The sequence below is a fragment of the Pantherophis guttatus genome, chromosome 16 (assembly GCF_059756535.1).
Source record: "Pantherophis guttatus breed Tessera chromosome 16, ASM5975653v1, whole genome shotgun sequence".
Taxonomy (NCBI): domain Eukaryota; kingdom Metazoa; phylum Chordata; class Lepidosauria; order Squamata; family Colubridae; genus Pantherophis; species Pantherophis guttatus.
In genome coordinates, this window is record NC_142078.1 from 12,177,318 (window position 1) to 12,195,030 (window position 17,713).

A 17,713-nucleotide genomic window follows, 5' to 3' on the forward strand; every position below is an offset into this window, starting at 1 on the left:
AGAAGGAGACCATCAGAACATCTGCATGAGTCATCATCCGCTTTGCCGGGGTTAATTCGTTTTAATTCCATTTAAAGCCAACGAAAGAAAATTGAATTGTTGCTTTGATTTCTTTTTCTTTATTTAAAATAAAAGCCGGGCTGGCTTGTATGCTTTTTGGGGCTGAAAACTTCCCAGCATGCTATTCGAAGTCCAGCATAGAACAAATGCTTGAAAATGTAGGTCAAAGTACAGGCAGTTCCTCGACGTACGACCGCAACGGACATCCGGGTTTTTCCATCGCTAAGCGAAACGCTTGTGAAATGAATTTTGCCCTGTTTTACCACCTTTCTCGCCACCGTCGCTAAGCGAATCGCTGCGCTTGTGAACTTAGAAACACGGTTATGAAGTGAATCTGTCTTCCCCCTTGACTTGACTCGTTCAGAAGGTCGCAAAAAAGGGATCCCACGCGACCCCGGGACGTTGTGACCGTCATAAATATGAGGTGAAATGATCCCGTGGCCATGGGGATCCTGCAACGGTCGCAAGTGTGAAAAATGGTCATAAGGTCAGATCAGAAAGAGGGGATCGCGTGACCTCCGCGACGCTGTGAACCGTCATAAACGCGTGCCACGCGGCTGAATGTTTTATCACGCGACCGTGGGAGATGCCACAATGACAGCAACGTGAGAGGAAATGGTTTGTAAGTCACCTTTTTCGGTGACGTCGTAACTTCGGACGGTCCTGTGGTAACTCGGGGTAACTTATCTGTATTTCCAACTTTCTCTTGGAGCTTGTGAGAATGCCTGTTGCTCCCCGGGTGGAGTGCCTGTTCGGGCACAGGTTATCATTCAGAGACCCACTGTTTTTTTCCCCCCTTTCAGACGGTGGCTTTCTGTCAATCACGTTTTCAAAAGGGAGAACTTCTTTCCCTTTGGTTGCGGTACACGGTCAACCAACGTCCACTTCCATTGTCCGGTCTCCTCCGTTGGCCGCGAAGAACCTTTATCCTACATCCAGAGGGACAGAGAGAGGAAGCCAACCCTCCCCCCCAAAATTGGTGACTCCTAACCCCCCCCCTTCCCCAAAGCTTTCTAAGATACTCCCTCAACGACGTAAAACGCGATGCTTAACATTCTTCTCGCAACCTTGTTCGCCACACAAGTCCGTCCAACCGAGAATTATTTCTCGGCTAGTTTCTGTGGCAACCAGCTGGAGAAGTCCTGGAGACTGCAGGAAGAAAATCACCGTTTGTTTTGTGTTTTTTCTAAAAAAAAAAAAATAATAATAAAATAAAAAAAAAGGAGGGGGAAGCTACTGTATTTTGAGTTTCGCTTAAAAAAAAACACATATGCACATCAAGGATACAACTGCCTCTCCACCCTCCTTTCGCTCCGATTTCATAAAAGCTTATTATACACAATTTGACAAGCAGAGCTGATCAAATACATACATACATACATACATACATACATACATACATATATATATATATATATATATGTATTTCACATGCCTTGGTTTGTTCTCCCACCTGTGTTGAGGAAGAGTAGCTCTTTAGAGACGTGAGATCTAACTATGTTGTTGTTGTTATTAGTTGCAAAGTTGTGTCCGATCCATCGCGACCCCATGGACAACGTTCCTCCAGGCCTTCCTGTCCTCTACCATCCTCTGGAGTCCATTTAAGTTCACGCCAACTGCTTCAGTGACTCCATCCAACCACCTCCTTCTCTTCCGTCCCTTTCTTCTTTTGCCCTCCATCGTTCCCAGCATTCGGCTCTTCTCCAGGGAGTCCTTCCTTCTCATCAGGTGGCCAAAGTATTTGAGATTCCTCTTCAGGATCTGGCCTTCTAAAGAGCAGTCAGGGTTGATCTCCTCTAGGACTGACCGGTTGGATCGCCTTGCAGTCCAAGGGACTCGCAGGAGTCTTCTTTTCCAGCACCATCGTTCAAAGGCCTCCATTCTTTGGCGCTCAGCCTTCCTAATTTCACAGCCATCCATTGCAACTGGGAAAACCATCGTCTTGACTATACGCTCTTTCATTGGCAGGGTGATGTCTCTGCTTTTTAGTATGCTGTCTAGATTTGCTATAGCTTTCCTCCCCAGGAGCAAGCGTCTTTTAATTTCTTGGCTGCAGTCCTCATCTGCGGGGATCTTGGAGCCATTTTCAACACAGGGAGGCCTCAACTTATAAAGCGTCTGTTTAATGACCATCGGAAGTTACAACGGCACTGGAAAAAGCAACTTATGACATACAACTTATGACTTATGCTAGTGAGTGTTGAGTTTGCTCCCTATTTAGGCATGGAGGATATGGTTTTCTCCTTGGTAGTTCGTTGATTGGGATATTGTTTTCTGCTTTGTTGTTTGTCTGGTGTGAATCCCTGCTTATCTGTATATAAACTATATATAAATCCCACACTCTGTAGCATCCCCAGGCTCACGTGATCAAAATTTGGACCTTTGGCCACTGACTCATATTTATGACGGTTTGCAGTGTCCCGGGGTTACGTGATCCCCTTTTGTGACCCCTTCTGACCAGCAAAGTCAATGGGGAAGCCGAATTCGCTGAACAACCATGTGACTCACTTAACGACAGTGGGAAGAAAGGTTACAAAATGGGGCAAAACTGACTTGGCAACTGTCTCGCTGAGCAGCAGAAATTTGGGGCACGGTTGTGGTTATAAGTCGAGGACTGTCTATACGACAATGAACGATCCTTAGCTGTTTCTCTGAATGAGTCACTGTTTTTAGCACTCATACAGAAGTGCAACCATTAGCTTCTTCGGAATGCAGATTAATTTTGCCGAGCAAAATTCTTCTTCTGTTGCTGCTGCTATTAATAGTTGTTATTACAATTATTATTACCAGCCAGTAAAGGTTGAAAGGGAAGAAAGGCAAAAGAGAGAGAAAACTGTAGGGTCTTTGATGCTCTCTGAGCTTGGTTGTTTTCTGGCAAACGTTTTATTACCCAAATAGATAACATCATCAGTGCTAGTGAGTGTTGAGTTTGCTCCCTATTTAGGCATGGAGGATGCAGTTTTCTCCTTGGTAGTTCATTGATTGGGATATTGTTTTCTGCTTTGTTGTTTGTCTGGTGTGAATCCCTGCTTATCTGTATATAAACTATATATAAAGCAAGAGCAACCCCCCCCCACTCTCTACCGCTGATGATGTTACCTAGTTGGGTAATGAAACGTCTGCAAGAAAATAAGCTCAGAGATCACCAAGGACCCCATAGTCCTCCTCTTCCTCCTCCACTATGCAAACATCTAGCACTGATGATGTTACCCAGTTGGGTCATAAAACGTCTGCAAGGAAACTACCAAGCTCGGAGAGCACCAAGTTCACAGTTCACACCCTGAGCGACAAATATTCTCTTCTATTCGTAGAGAAACATCTTTTTTTTGCACACTGAGAATTGAACAATAGCTCTTCCTGGGGGTTTTCTGGCTCTGAAAACTGTTTGTAGCCTAAGCCCACATTTTCCAAACATGATTGCAGACTTGGTTGCAGAGGCTAATTCCTTAGAAGACCGGGGTCAACATCTCAGCCTGGTCTTCATCCCCACCTCCACCTCTCTTGTGTTTTAAATATGCTGCAGCATCTAAAGTCCTCTTCCCCTTTTTGGTAAGAGAGAGGGGTGGGTGGGAGGGAGAAAGAGAGAAAGAAGTGAGTCAGGGAGAGACAGACTGAAGAGATAGACAGGCAGAGAGAGAGGGGGGAAGAGAATAGAGAGAGAAGAGAAGAGAGGAGAGAGAGATTGGCAGAAAGAGGAAGACAGGGAGAGAGGGGGAGAGAGAGAGAGAACAGAGAGAGAGACGGAGAGAGAAGGAAGAGAGGGAAGGAAGAGAGGCAGAGAGAGAGAGAGAGGAAGACTGAGAGAGAGAGGGATGGAAGAGAGGGAAAGAGGAGAGAGAGAGACAGTGAGAGGGAAGAGAAGAAAGAGGGAAGGAAGAGAGATGAGCAGAGAGAGGGAGGAAGACGGAGAGAGGGAAGGAAGAGGGAAGAGAGAGAGGAAGACAGAGAGAGGGAAGGAAGAGAGGGAGACAGGGAGAGAGAAGAGAAGGAAGAGGGAAGCAAGAGAGAGACGGGCAGAGAGAGGAAGACAGGGAGAGAGAAGAAAAGGAAGAGGGAAGGAAGAGAGAGACAGGCAGAGAGAGGGAGGAAGAGAGGAAGAGAGGGAGGAAGACGGAGAGAGGGAGGAAGAGAGGGAGAGAGCGAGGAAGACGGAGAGGGGAGGAAGAGAGGGAGAGGAGAGAGAGACAGGGAGAGAGAAGAGAAGGAAGAGGGAAGGAAGAGAGAGACGGGCAGAGAGAGAGAGAGAGAGAGGAAGACGGAGAGACAGTGGGAAGGAAGAGAGGGAGAGAGAGAGAGAGAGACTGCCAAATGCAATTACAAGGCATTGTCTGTCTCCCCTGATGCTCCTGCCATGACTAAAGATTTAATTGAATCGTAGCCCTCCTGCTTCCCAATCAGAGCCCTTTTCAGAGTCCATTCGCTTCCCCTTCCAACCCCCCCACCCCACCCCAATCCCCCCATACCTCCCCTTTCATTCGAGAAGCTAGCCAGCCAGCCAGCCTCAGTGGTGGCAGTGGCTTCGAGACATCCTCCCGGTCCAGGAGAGGAGCATTTCCACCCCCCCTTGCACCCCCACCCCACCAGTGATGAAGCTGGCTGCTTGAAAGGCGGGACTGAGAAACCCCCCTCGAAACAGGGGAGGAAGTGGGGAGAGAAGGAAAAAAAAAAACCCCCACCGTCTTTCCTCTTTTTTTTTTTTTTTTCGCCTCTCCAAGTCACTTAAGAGGGGCCAGTTAGCGATGTCTACTAATGAAGCAATTCTATTCCAGTTCCGTCTCCGAAGATCTGGGCTGTAGACGGGGAGAATTCAGTAGGAAACATTACGGTTCAGTAGAGCTGGTAAGTTTTTTTTTTTTGATTTTCCTCCTCCTCCTCCTTTATTACGGATGCTTGTTATTATTTTGCAAAGGATTCGAATCCAGAGGTTTTGGGAGGAGGGGTGGTGGTGGTACCCCCTTCCCCAAAAGGTATTTTTTTGGGAGGGATGTAATGCCTTTCTCATCCTCCCTCCTTCTTGCAATTGGACCGGGTTTTTTTGGCCTTCCTGCCTGCCTTGCCTGCCTTTCCCATTTGATGCAGAGGTCTCTTGCAACGCTTAAGGGATGGGGAATTTCTCTCTCTCTGTCTGCCGGAGTGGGAAGGCTCTCTTTTTTTTGCTTTCTGTAAGAAAGGTGCAAAAATGCAAATCTGTCCAAAGGAGATTGCATTGGAAAGAAAAAAAAAAGAGGGAAAAAAAAAGAAGGAAAACAATAACCAGAAATTGAGAATTTCTGTATTTAAGGAAGGACAAGGGGTTGTTTGGGAAAGGAAGATTCTCAAACGTGGTGGCTGGGAAGGTTTTGTTTTTTGTTTTTTTTAAATCCCCCTCGCCGAATTCCTCTTCTTTTTGGGGGGCTGCGTTTCCTTCGTCATTACTGCCGGGTTGTTTTTTTTTTGCCTTGCAGGAAACAAAATTCCTGCTTTTTGGGTTTGGAGAGAAGGGTAGAAGTTGGTTCTGGGGAGATCAGGGAGGGGAAGGGGCGGTGGGGGGTGGGAGAGGCCCCCGCCCTGAATTTGGTGTAGGGGGAAACACCTGCAAAGGTTCTGGCTGGAGAATCTGTGTGCATCCAGGGCTCGCTTATTTAGCCCTGCAGCACTGGGCTAAAAGGGATGGAATCTCTTCCTGGGTCCTGGCATGCGGGCTTCGAATCTGATTTAATTGGAGCTGGTGATTTGACAGAAAGCAGTGCGAAAATAGTGTGAAGGGGAAATCACATTTCCTTCTTGTTGAACCTGGCTTTTTGTGGAGGAATGTAGAATGTCCTTCTTCTTCTTCTTCTTCTTCTTCTTCTTCTTCTTCTTCTTCTTCTTCTTCTTCTTCTTCTTCTTCTTCTTCTTCTTCCTCTTCCTCTTCCTCTTCCTCTTCCTCTTCCTCTTCTTCTTCTTCTTCTTCTTCTTTTCCTCCTCCTCCTCTTTCTCTTCCTCTCCTCCTCCTCCGTCTCTTCTTCTCCTTCCCCTCCTCCTCTTCTTTATCTTCCCCTCCTCCTCTATCTCCTCCTCCTCCTCTTCTTCTTCTTCTCCTCCGCCTCCGCCTCCTCCTCTTCCTCTCCTCTGTCTCTCCTCCTCCTCCTCCTCTTTTTCTTCCTCTTCCTCTCCTCCTCCTCCTTAATCCTCCTCCTCCTTTCTCTTCCTCTCCTCCTCCTCCTTCTTACTCCTCCTCTTCTTCTCCTTCCCCTCCTTTTTTCTTCCTCCTCTTTTTTCTCTTTCCTCCTTCTTCTCACTCCTCCTCCTCTCCTCCTCCTCCTCCTCCTCCTCTTCTTTCTCTCCCCCCCTCTCCTCCTCCTCCTCCTCCTTCCCTCTTCTTCCCTCTTCTGGAGTTTTCTGGATTCTTCTCCTTCCTCTTTTTTTCTTTTTCTTCCTTTGTGTTCCAGCTTTTACTTCAGGGGGGAACTCAACAATCACTGAGGTTGGCTTTCCATTGGCCGCGTTAACATTAGGCAAGCTCGCAACAAGGGCCCACAAATCGTGGCCATGCACGACCCGTAGACACACCGAGAGGTGTTCATTCAGTCCATTCATTCATGTAGCGAGATGTGTTGATGGCTGCAGAGAGCAATTTTAAAGGCATCTCTCCCACCTCTTCATCTGGTCCTCTTGCTTTTCCTCACGGCTTGAGAACTTCACACCTCAATGTGTTGTGTAAACATGGCCGGTTGTGAATATATTCCAGAAATCAGAAACGAGCCATCTCTAGCTTAGCATAAGTACGAGAGGTGATTTAGTTAATGCATGGCCTTAAATGATCTGGAGAGATTTTGAAACGGGAGTCGTACGAGTCTATATTACTCATTCCGATCGCCACATCGCCCTGGTGATCCTTCCTTGTAGGTCTTAAATGACAGCTTGGTTGTTCGCAATCTTTTCAGATGAGAATGGAATAACAGAGTTGGAAGGGACCTTGTAGGTCATCTAGTCCAACCCCCCGCCCAAGCAGGAACCCCTACACCATTCCTGACAGATGACAGTCCAGTCTCTTCTTGAAAGCTTCCAGTGATGAAGCTCCCACAACTTCTGAATAACAGAATAATAACAGAGTTGGAAGGGACCTTGTAGGTCATCTAGTCCAACCCCCTGCCCAAGTAGGAGCCCCTGCACCATTTCTGACAGATGGCTTTTCTTGAAAGCTTCCAAGTGATGAAGCTCCCACCACTTGCAGATCTCTGTTGAAGGACCCAAGTGTGTCATCTGTTGAAGGACCCAAGTATGCCTTTTGTTGAAGGACCCAACAGTGCCATTTGTTGAAGGACCCAATGGTGCCTTTTGTTGAAGGAACCCAACGGTGCCATCTGTTGAAGAACCCAACGGTGCCATCTGTTGAAGGACCCAACGGTGCCATCTATTGAAGAACCCAACGGTGCCATCTGTTGAAGAACCCAACGGTGCCATCTGTTGAAGGACCCAACGGTGCCATCTGTTGAAGGACCCAACTCCATCAAGCCCTCTTTGGGTGCTTGTTGAGAAGATGGGAAGGGACCGCCATGTCCACCGTGGTGGACAAACCACCTAATCCGTGCCTGAAATGAGCGGGATGGGCGCAGCCAATGGCTTCCTACAGCAGCGATATGTTTTAGACCCCCATTGGGGGAGGAGCCACGAGGGGCGGGATTGGGGCAGGTAGCGGGTGGAGCCGTCACCCAAAGGTGGGTGGGAAAATGTGTTATTTATTTATTTATTTATTTATTTATTTATTTATTTATTTATTTATTTATTTATTTGATTTATATGCCGCCCTTCTCCGGAGACTCAGGGCGGCATACAATGCGTTAAGCAATAGCCTTCATACTTTTTGTATATACCTGCTTAGTAGGGCTTTTGCCCCCCCCAAGCGGTGTTCTTTTTTTATACAAAGTCAGCTTATTGCCCCCACAATCCGGGTCCTCATTTTACCTACCTCGGAAGGATGGAAGGCTGAGTCAACCTTGAGCCTGGTGAGATTTGAACTTGCAGTAATTGCAGGCAGCTGGTGTTACTTAACAGCGCTTTAGTCTGCTGCGCCACCAAGGCTCTTCATCCCACTCTCATCCCACTCTCCTGGAGGAGGGGGGGAAATGTCCCTTCCCTGAGAGCTAAGCTATTTATTTGAGATTAGAGAGAAGGCGCATAAAAACGGGTTGTGTGGACCCCATTTGGCTCTTACAAGTGGAAAATGTTCACCCTCCTCTCATGGATGGGAAAGTTCTGATCAGTCTGCATTTATCCATTCGCATGCCACAGTCTACCTGGGTGTTACGATGGGCAGCCGTGGCCATCATCCGACGTTATTTTTGTCTTTCTCAAGTGTATCCAAGCTAAATATGCCCGGTTTAACCGCCACGGTTCCACTTTGAGATCCCTAGATAATCACATTTTCATGAGACCGGTTCTCCCAGTCAGCCAGGTTTGGGAAAGTTTCAGCCAGACCCTCTACTCTACCCAAGCCCCCCCCCCACCCTTCTCTCTCTCTCTGCAGCTTAATTCGTCCTCAGAGATGAGGTCACATTTACATCTGCTACACAATTTAGGTAATTGTGAAAATCACAAACCACCACAAAAGAGCTAACTATTTCAGCACTGACGTGTGCTTGAAGAATCTTCCTCTCTTCTTCCCTTCCTTCCTTCCTTCCTTTTTCTTCCTCTTTCTTTCTTTCTCTTTCTTTCTCTCTCCCTCTCTCCTCCTTCCCTCCTTCCTTCCTTCCCTTCCTTCCCTCCTTCCCTCTCTCCCTTTTTCTTTTCCTTCCTTCCTTCCTTCCTTCCTTCTTTCTTTCTTTCTGATCTTTCTTTCTCCCTCCCTTTTTCTTTTCCTTCCATCCTTCCCTCCCTCCCTCCTTCCTCCTTTTCCCTTCCTTCCCCTCCCTCCACTCCCCTCCCTCTCCCCCTCCCTTCCTCTTTCCCTTCTCTCTCTCTCCCTCCCTCCCTTTTTCTTTTCCTTCCTTCCTTCCCACCCTCCCTCCTTCCCCCTTTTCCCTTCCTTCCTTCCCTCCTTCTCTCTTTCCTTCCCCTCCCTTCCCTTCCCTCTCTCAGTCTAGGAAAAAGATTACCTGACCGCACCATAAACCTGTGCCAGTTAAAATAAAACTTGCCCAGTTGAGTTTAAACACCAGTTTTGAGCAAACTTTAATCCCGCAGCTTTGAAATACAAGCAACAGGTTTGAAACAAAAAACAACAACAAAACAAACCAACAACAAAACTCCAGCAAATGGTATAATCAAAGTATTTGTGGACTAGCTTAGCAGGATTTAAATTGTTCCTTCCCGTCAACAGCTGCTTGTGGGGAACTAACAATGGAATAAAACAACTCACAAAAAGAGGGAGAGAGAGAGAGAGAGAGAGAAGACAAATGCATACTTGAAATCCTGATAAGAGAAAGAAATCAGTTTCCCCATCTCAACAAAAGGTGTGATTTGAGCAAATTCAGAGGGTTGGAATTATGGCTTCTTTTGGTTTCAATTTCACCCAGCTGTCTTAACCAGAGTTTGCTTTCAACCAAGTTTTGAAACTCTCATTTGAGGCCTTTTCAGTAACCTAGAAGGGGTTTGCCTTGATGTTATCACAAGGACATGCTAGGAGCCAACAACATGCTAGGAGCCTTGGTGGTGCAGTGGACTAAGTGCTGTTTTTTTTTTTTTTAATTTGATTTATATGCCGCCCTTCTCCGGAGACTCAGGGCGGCTTACAATGCGTTAAGCAATAGCCTTCATCCTTTTGTATATTTATACAAAGTCAGCTTATTGCCCCCCCAAACTGGGTCCTCATTTCACCTACCTTAGAAAGGATGGAAGGATGAGTCAACCTTGAGCCTTGGAGAGATTCAAACCAGCAGTAATTGCAGGCAGCTGGTCTGTTAAAGTAGCGCTTAGCTGCCAGCTGCCTGCAACTACTTCAAATCTCACCAGGCTCAAGGTTGACTCAGCCTTCCATCCTTCCGAGGTAGGTAAAATGAGGACCCGGATTGTGGGGGCAATAAGCTGACTTTGTATAAAAAAAGAACACCGCTTTGGGGGGGGGGCGAAAGCCCTACTAAGCAGGTATATACAAAAGTATGAAGGCTATTGCTTAACGCATTGTAAGCCGCCCTGAGTTTCCGGAGAAGGGTGGCATATAAATCGAACTAATTAATTAATTAATTAATTAATTAATTAATTGTCATTTGGCTGTAGATCTGCCCACTGGTCCAGCTGGCATAAAAATGGGCCAGCTCAATTCACAAATCTACAGAGGAGAACCTAGGCATAATGGAGACATTGAGCTTCCAGCTGCAGGGGCAGTACATCTTAGAGAGGAAGCTATCCAAGAGGGGAAGGCAATGGGTAGGTCCCTGACTTATGGCTATAATTGGGAGCGGACCTTTCCTGGCAACGCGGAGTGATTGCTCAGTGAGTCATGCCCCATTTTACAATATATATATATTTTTTGGCCATGGGTTGTTAAATGAATCACTGCGGAGGAGAAGGAGTAGGAGTACTGTGGGGTCCTTAGTGCCCCATGAGCTTGGCCGTTTTCTTTCAGACGTTTCATGACCCAACTAGGTAACATCATCAGTGCTAGGAGGGGGTGGAATTTGTGGAGAGAAGGAGGAGGAGGACTGCGGAGTGTTTGGTGCTCTCTGAGCTCGGTGGTTTCCTTTCAGACGTTTCATGACCCAACTAGGCAACATCATCAGTGCTAGCAGGGGGTGGGGTTCGAACCAGCTCCCTTATTCTGCGTTTTGCATTCTGCATAAAAATTTCACAACCCGCAGGACATTCGTGGCCCAGGGGAGCAAGACAATCCTTTTGGCGGAAGCGGGAGAAGAAGGATTCATTTTGCTTCTGGATTCAACCTCCTTTGCAGAACTAATCCGATCTTTTTCCGTAAACATTCGCCGAGAAACCCATTCATTTTTCCTCTTGCCGTTTGGGGGGGGGGAAGAACCACTTTATCGCCCGTTTTATCTCCCCCATCTGAGCGGCCTCATTAAGGGAGAGCATGTCAGAAGCCAGGCAGACATTTGAAAAGATCTCCTGCAACAGAGTTGCTCGTTTGGGGTTTTTTTTTTTCCCCCCTCCGGGAGAAAGGATAAACATGGCCAAGAGGATGTCTGCCTCTGTCTGAAAGGCTTCTGGTTATTTATTTATTTATTTATTTTGAAACGCCGGGCCTTTCAAGATGTCATCTCCAATTCAATAAGCTAAAATTGGATTGCATTTACAATCCATCTTGTCTCCGGGCCGCTGCCTTGGCAGGAGCTAGCCAGGGCATTCGACCCCGGATCTCCAAGAAACATCCTTCCCCCCCAGCCTCCACATGGATATATCCCTGAAGCCAAAGGTCCCATTTCTCTCCCCACTCTCCCTTCAACAGCTTTCTTGGCATGACCGTCCTTTTCATGAAGATTTGATAAAAAAAACAAAACACCGTGATTTGATTCTACTGCTGGGGCAGGAAACGCTCTGTGTTAAACCATTTTTGTTTGATTTGGCAGAGTGAATTTATTTGGCAAGCCTTAAAGATCAACGAGAGAGAAAGAGAGAGATACAGAGAGAGAGAGAGAGAGAGAGAGAGAGAGAGAGAGAGAGAGAGAGAGAGAGAGAGAGAGATACAGAGAGAGAAAGATCCAGAGAGAGATACACACACAGAGAGAGATACAGAGAGATACAGAGAGATACAGAGAGAGAGATACAGAGAGAGAGATACAGAGAGAGATAGAGATAGAGATACAGAGAGAGAGAGATACAGAGAGAGAGAGATACACAGAGAGAAAGATACAGAGAGAGAGAGAGAGAGAGATACAGAGAGAGATAGAGAGAGAGAGAGATACAGAGAGAGATAGAGAGAAAGAGAGATACAAAGAAGAGAGAGAGAGATACAGAGAGAGAGAGATACACAGAGAGAAAGATACAGAGAGAGAGAGAGAGATACAGAGAGAGATAGAGAGAGAGAGAGATACAGAGAGAGATAGAGAGAAAGAGAGATACAAAGAAGAGAGAGAGAGATACAGAGAGAGAGATACAGAGAGAGATACAGAGAGAGATAGAGATAGAGATACACAGAGAGAGAGATACAGAGAGAGAGAGAGAGACAGAGAGAGATAGAGATAGAGATACACAGAGAGAGAGATACAGAGAGAGAGAGAGAGAGACAGAGAGAGAAAGATACAGAGAGAGATAGAGAGAAAGAGAGATACAGAAAGATACAGAGAGAGAGAGAGAAAGAGAGAAAGAGAGAGATACAGAGGGAGAAAGATATAGAGAGAGATACAGAGAGAGATACAGAGGGAGAGAGAGATACAGATATAGATAGATAGATAGAGAGAGAGAGAGAGAGAGAGAGAGAGAGAAATGTCTAATTCAAAATATCTAACTCCAAAGGTACGGTAGTAACGAAATATGGGAAATTAACTGGGAGCTGGAGGTAATTTTTTTGCAGGGTGAAATCTGTAGCTTTGTACAGATAGTCCTCGGTTTACAACAGTTCATTTAGTGACCAAGGTTACAACAGTGGTGAAAAAAGTGACTTAGGAACATTTTTATCACAGTTGCGACCGTTGTGGTATCCCTGGGGTCACAACGTGATCAAAATTCAAAGGCTTGGCAACTGGCATGTACTTATGTCAGGTTGCAAGTGTTCTGGGGTCACGGGATCCCCTTTTGCCACTAGCAAACTCAAAGGGAGAAAGCCAGATTCGTTTAACGACCGTGTGACTGATTTAACAACGGTCAACGATTCACTTAACAAGCGCAGCAAGGAAGGTCGTAAAAACGGGAGCTGAATGAAGATGCGCCTCACTTAACGGCACGTGTCACGCTTAGCGGCAAAACTTTGGGCTCGGTTGCGGTCGTAAGTCGAGGACTTTCACCCGTACGGTGGAAATCCGCTGCTTTCGCGCTCACCGTCTCGTCGGTTCTGTGCAGCAGGTTTTTTTTAAAAAAGTTTATTCGGAAAAGCCTCACGATGCCATTTCACTGGCTTTTTAAGGCCTTTTTATTTTTGGTTTGTTTTTAAACCTTCAGAATTCGCCCTTCTCTGAAAGGTATCGCTCTCCTTAATTTTATTTTTGTTATTGGTACATGATGTTCCTTTCTTTTTTTGGGGGGGGGAGAGAAAAGCTCTTAATTTTATTGCCTTTCGGCTCACGAAGGAGCTAATTTATTCACTGAGGTGGCACTTCGACATCATCGAAGCCGTTTTAAATTCGGCGCGAGGAGGCATAGATTTTAATTAGAAACCCACGTCGGCCTCTCGGCTGTGCTCCGTGAGATTTTGGGTCCTGCTGAATTGGGTAAGGCTTACTCCGAAGTCACTAATACTTAGCGCTGAAATAAATTGTACGCTGGACTGAATGATACCGCTCTGTATTACTTCAGTAAGACCGTTCTTGGAATTCAACAGCCAATTCTGGTCACCACGATACGAAAAAGATGTGGAGGCTCCAGAAAGAGTGCAGAGAAGAGCAACGAAGATGAGGAGGGAACTGGAGGCTGAAACAATGGAAAAACTGCATTAGCGAATATCTGGAGATCGGGTATAGGATAAGGCTGGAGGTTTCGTTCTCTGAACTTGTTGGTTGGTTTCCAAGCATTTCATTACCAAGCTAGGTAACATCTTCAGTGCAGGTAGATGACAGGGGGGGCGACAGTGTCATTGTTCATCTGTTTATAGGGGCTTATAAAGCATAGATCAATAAATGGATAGAGACAGATGGATGGATGGATGGATGGATGGATGGATGGATGGATGGATGGATGATAAAGGCAGATAGAGATAGACAGAAATAGCTAGCTGATAGTGGATAGATAATATATGATAGATAGATACATAGATAGATAGATAGATAGATAGATAGAGAGAGAGAGAGAGGGATGGATGGATGGATGGATGGATGGACGGATGGACGGACGGACGGATGGATGGACGGATGGATGGACGGACGAATGATAAAGGCAGATAGAGATAGAAATAGCTAGTAGATAGATAGATAGATAGATAGATAGATAGACAGACAGACAGACAGACAGACAGACAGACAGACAGACAGACATGGATGGATGGATGGATGGATGGATGGATGGATGAATATCATTCAGATAGAGATAGACAGAAATAGCTAGCTGATAGACAGTGGATAGATAATAGATGATAGATAGATACATAGATAGAGAGAGAGAGAAATAGCTAGTAGATAGATAATAGATAGATAGATAGATAGATAGATAGATAGATAGATAGACAGACAGACAGACAGACAGACATGGATGGATGGATGGACGGATGGATGGACGGATGGACGGATGGATGGACGGATGAATATCATTCAGATAGAGATAGACAGAAATAGCTAGCTGATAGACAGTGGATAGATAATAGATGATAGATAGATACATAGATAGATAGAGAGAGAAATAGCTAGTAGATAGATAATAGATAGATAGATAGACAGACAGACAGACAGACATGGATGGACGGATGGACGGATGGATGGACGGATGGACGGATGAATATCATTCTGATAGAGATAGACAGAAATAGCTAGCTGATAAACAGTGGATAGATAATAGATGATAGAGAGATAGAGAGAGGGGGGATGGATGGATGGATGGACGGACGGATGAATGAATGATAAAGGCAGATAGAGATCGACATATCTCTAGCTGATAGACAGTGGATAGATGGATGGATGGATGAATGATAAAGGCAGATAGAGATAGACAGAAATAGCTAGCTGATAGACAGTGGATAGATAATAGATGATAGAGAGATAGAGAGAGGGGGATGGATGGATGGATGGATGGATGGATGGACGGATGAATGAATGATAAAGGCAGATAGAGATCGACATATCTCTAACTGATAGTGGATAGATAGATGGATGGATGGATGAATGATAAAGGCAGATAGAGATAGACAGAAATAGCTAGCTAATAGACGATTAGATAGATAGATAGATAGATAGATAGATAGATAGATAGACAGACAGACAGACAGACAGACAGACAGACAGACAGACAGACATGGATGGATGGATGGATGGATGGATGGATGGATGGATGGAGAGATGGATGGATGATAAAGGCAGATAAAGATAGACAGAAATAGCTAGCTGATAGACAAGAGAGAGAGAGAGAGAGAGAGATGGGGTGGAGGTTCATTCTCCGAGTTGTGGGTTGGTTTCTGAATATTTCATTACCAGGCTAGGTAACCTCTTCAGTGCAGTTTAGGGGGTGACAGTGTCATTGTTCTCCTGCTTACAAGGGCTTCATGTGGTCAGTAGGTCTTGTGATGGGGAGGTTTGGGGGTTTGTTTACTTCTGAAGGAAGAGGGGGATTCATTCATTTCCAAACCAAGAAAGGGGCATAAATATATCCCAAGCTTTTAGTGAAGGAGGTCATGTGACTTGCCTTCTGGGTAGCCAGAGCTAAGAAAGAAAAAAAAGAAAGAGAAAGAGAAAGAGAAAAGAAGGAAGGAAAGATAAAAGGAAAGAAAGAAAGAAAGGAGAGAGAGAGAGAGAAAGAAAAAGAAAGATAGAAAGAGAAAGAAAGAAAGAAAGAAAAAGAGAAAGAGAAAGAAAGAGAAAGAGAAAGAAAGGAAGGAAGGAAAGATAAAAGGAAAGAAAGAAAGAAAGAAAGAAGAGAGAGAGAGAGAGAGAGAGAAAGAAAGAAAGAAAGAAAGAAAGAAAGAAAGAAAGAAAGAAAGAAAGAACTATTTTAGTATATAATAATCGGTGTTGTGGTATATTTTGGGAGCTTCGAAAGGCCCCTGTCATGGAGAGCTGATTCAACGGAGCTGGGCACAATGGCCAGCCATACTTCTGCCTGTGTTTGTGAGAAGGATCATCTTCTATATTTAGAGCATTATTAAGAGGTTTCCTCCTTTTTGAAAAAAAATAATATGAGATATCCATAGCACTCTTTCTTTGCCGTAGACCTCAACTGAGAACAAGAATGCTGTTTCCAGAAAAAGGAAAGGAAAAAAAAGAAAAGAATTAAAGCTATTGAAATTCTTATGCATTCATTAAAAAAGGCTGGCTATTTTTCCCTGTATTCTTCTCCTTCTCTTTCTCCATCATTCCGTCTTCTCCTTGTCCTTCTCCTCATCTTCCTTCCTCTTCCCTCCCTTTCCACCATTCCTTCTCCTTCCCCTTCTCCTTCTTTTCCTTCTCTTTCCCATTCTTTTTGTCCTCCTTCCTTTCCACCATTATTTCTTCTTTTCTTTCCCCCTCTCCTTCCCCTTCTCCTCCTTCCTTTCCACCATTACTTCTCCTTCTTTTCTTTTTCCTTTTCCTTCTCCTTCTTCTTCTTGTCCTCCTTCCTTTCTACCATTACGTCTTCTTTTCCCTCTTCTCCTTCCCCTTCTCCTCCTTCCTTTCCACCATTACTTCTCCTTATTTTCTTTTTCCTTTTCCTTCTCCTTCTTCTTCTTGTCCTCCTTCCTTTCTACCATTACGTCTTCTTTTCTTTTCCCCCTTCTCCTTCTCCTCCTTCCTCCTCCCTTTCCACCATTACGTCTTCTTTTCTTTCCCCCCTTCTCCTTCCCCTTCTCCTTCTTGTCCTCCTTCCCCTTCTTCCTCCTTCTTCCTTTCTCCTCCCTCCTCCTCCTCCTCCTCCTCCTCCAGAATTGTTTTGGCTAGCTCCATAGCAAACATGAAAAGCGTTTTAGAGTTGGACAGCAGAGGAGTGACCTGTTTATCTGAAGGATGGCAGGCTGGACATGTCAATTCCATTAATCCCTCTGTACGTTAGTTACTCCAACGAGTTAGAAGCACTGGTGTTTTCTTGGCTTCTCTTTGCTCCCTTCCTCCCACCCATCTTCTCTTCTGCCTTGCGGCGATTCTAATGAGATTCTAAGGCCATCCTTTTAACCACCTGCCATCTCCTCTGGACCCAGCAAAAGACAAACAAAAGCTCGTCAAAGATACGCCATCCATTTCTTTTCTTTTTTTCTCCTCCATTTAAGTAAAACCCAGCTCCGCTCTGTTTGTGTGCAGCTTTTCCTGGCAGCTCTCAAAGCCTCCGCTTGCCTTGGAGCTCAGCAATGTTGAAATAACGCAATTTCCAGTTGAGACCAGGACTTGGGGGTGATGTAAACCAGATGCTAGATGGTCTTTGAATGTGAAGATTTTTTAAAAAAAATATTTCCCCCCTCCACAGGAGCGACGTCTCTTGGCACACTGATCCACATATACACTGTTATGACAGAGCAGACCTAATTCCATTAAGATCTATTTACTTTCTAGCATCTCTGGGGTACAGAGAAGGGCTGAGGATGGTTGAGAAGCCTGGGGCCAGTATATGTGTGTGTGTGTGAGAGAGAGAGGGGGGGGGAGAGAATGAGAGAGAGAATGAGAGAAAGAGAAAGAATGAGAGAGAGATGGGGAGGGCGAGGGAGAGAATGAGAAAGACAATGAGAGAAAAAGAGAGAGAGAATGAGAGAGAAATGAGAGAGAGACAGAACGAGAGAGAAAGAGAGAAAATGAGAGTATGAGAGAGAGAGAAAAAGAATGAAAAAGAGAAAGGAGAAAGAGAGAGAATGAGAGAGAAAAAGAGAGAAACAAAGAATGAGGGGAGTGTGAGAGAAAAAGAAGAAGGAGAGAATGAATGACAGAGCATAAGAGAAAGTATGAGGGAGAAAGAAAGAGAGAAAAAGAGAGAGAATGAGAGA

General features: G+C 45.3%; 1 protein-coding gene across 9 annotated transcripts in view; it reads left to right on the forward strand.

Moving 5' to 3' along the window:
• Window positions 1-17,713, forward strand: part of GARNL3 (GTPase activating Rap/RanGAP domain like 3) — an 88,082-nt gene that overhangs the window by 14,630 nt on the left and 55,739 nt on the right. For 7 of the 9 annotated variants that reach the window (XM_087880025.1, XM_034416620.3, XM_034416621.3 and 4 more), the window contains exon 2: window positions 4,830-4,899. The exons of the other annotated variants lie outside the window; for them this stretch is intronic. In XM_087880025.1, the coding sequence (XP_087736151.1) occupies window positions 4,830-4,899 (70 nt within the window). The remainder of the gene's footprint in view (window positions 1-4,829; window positions 4,900-17,713) is intronic. 9 annotated transcript variants of the gene reach the window in all.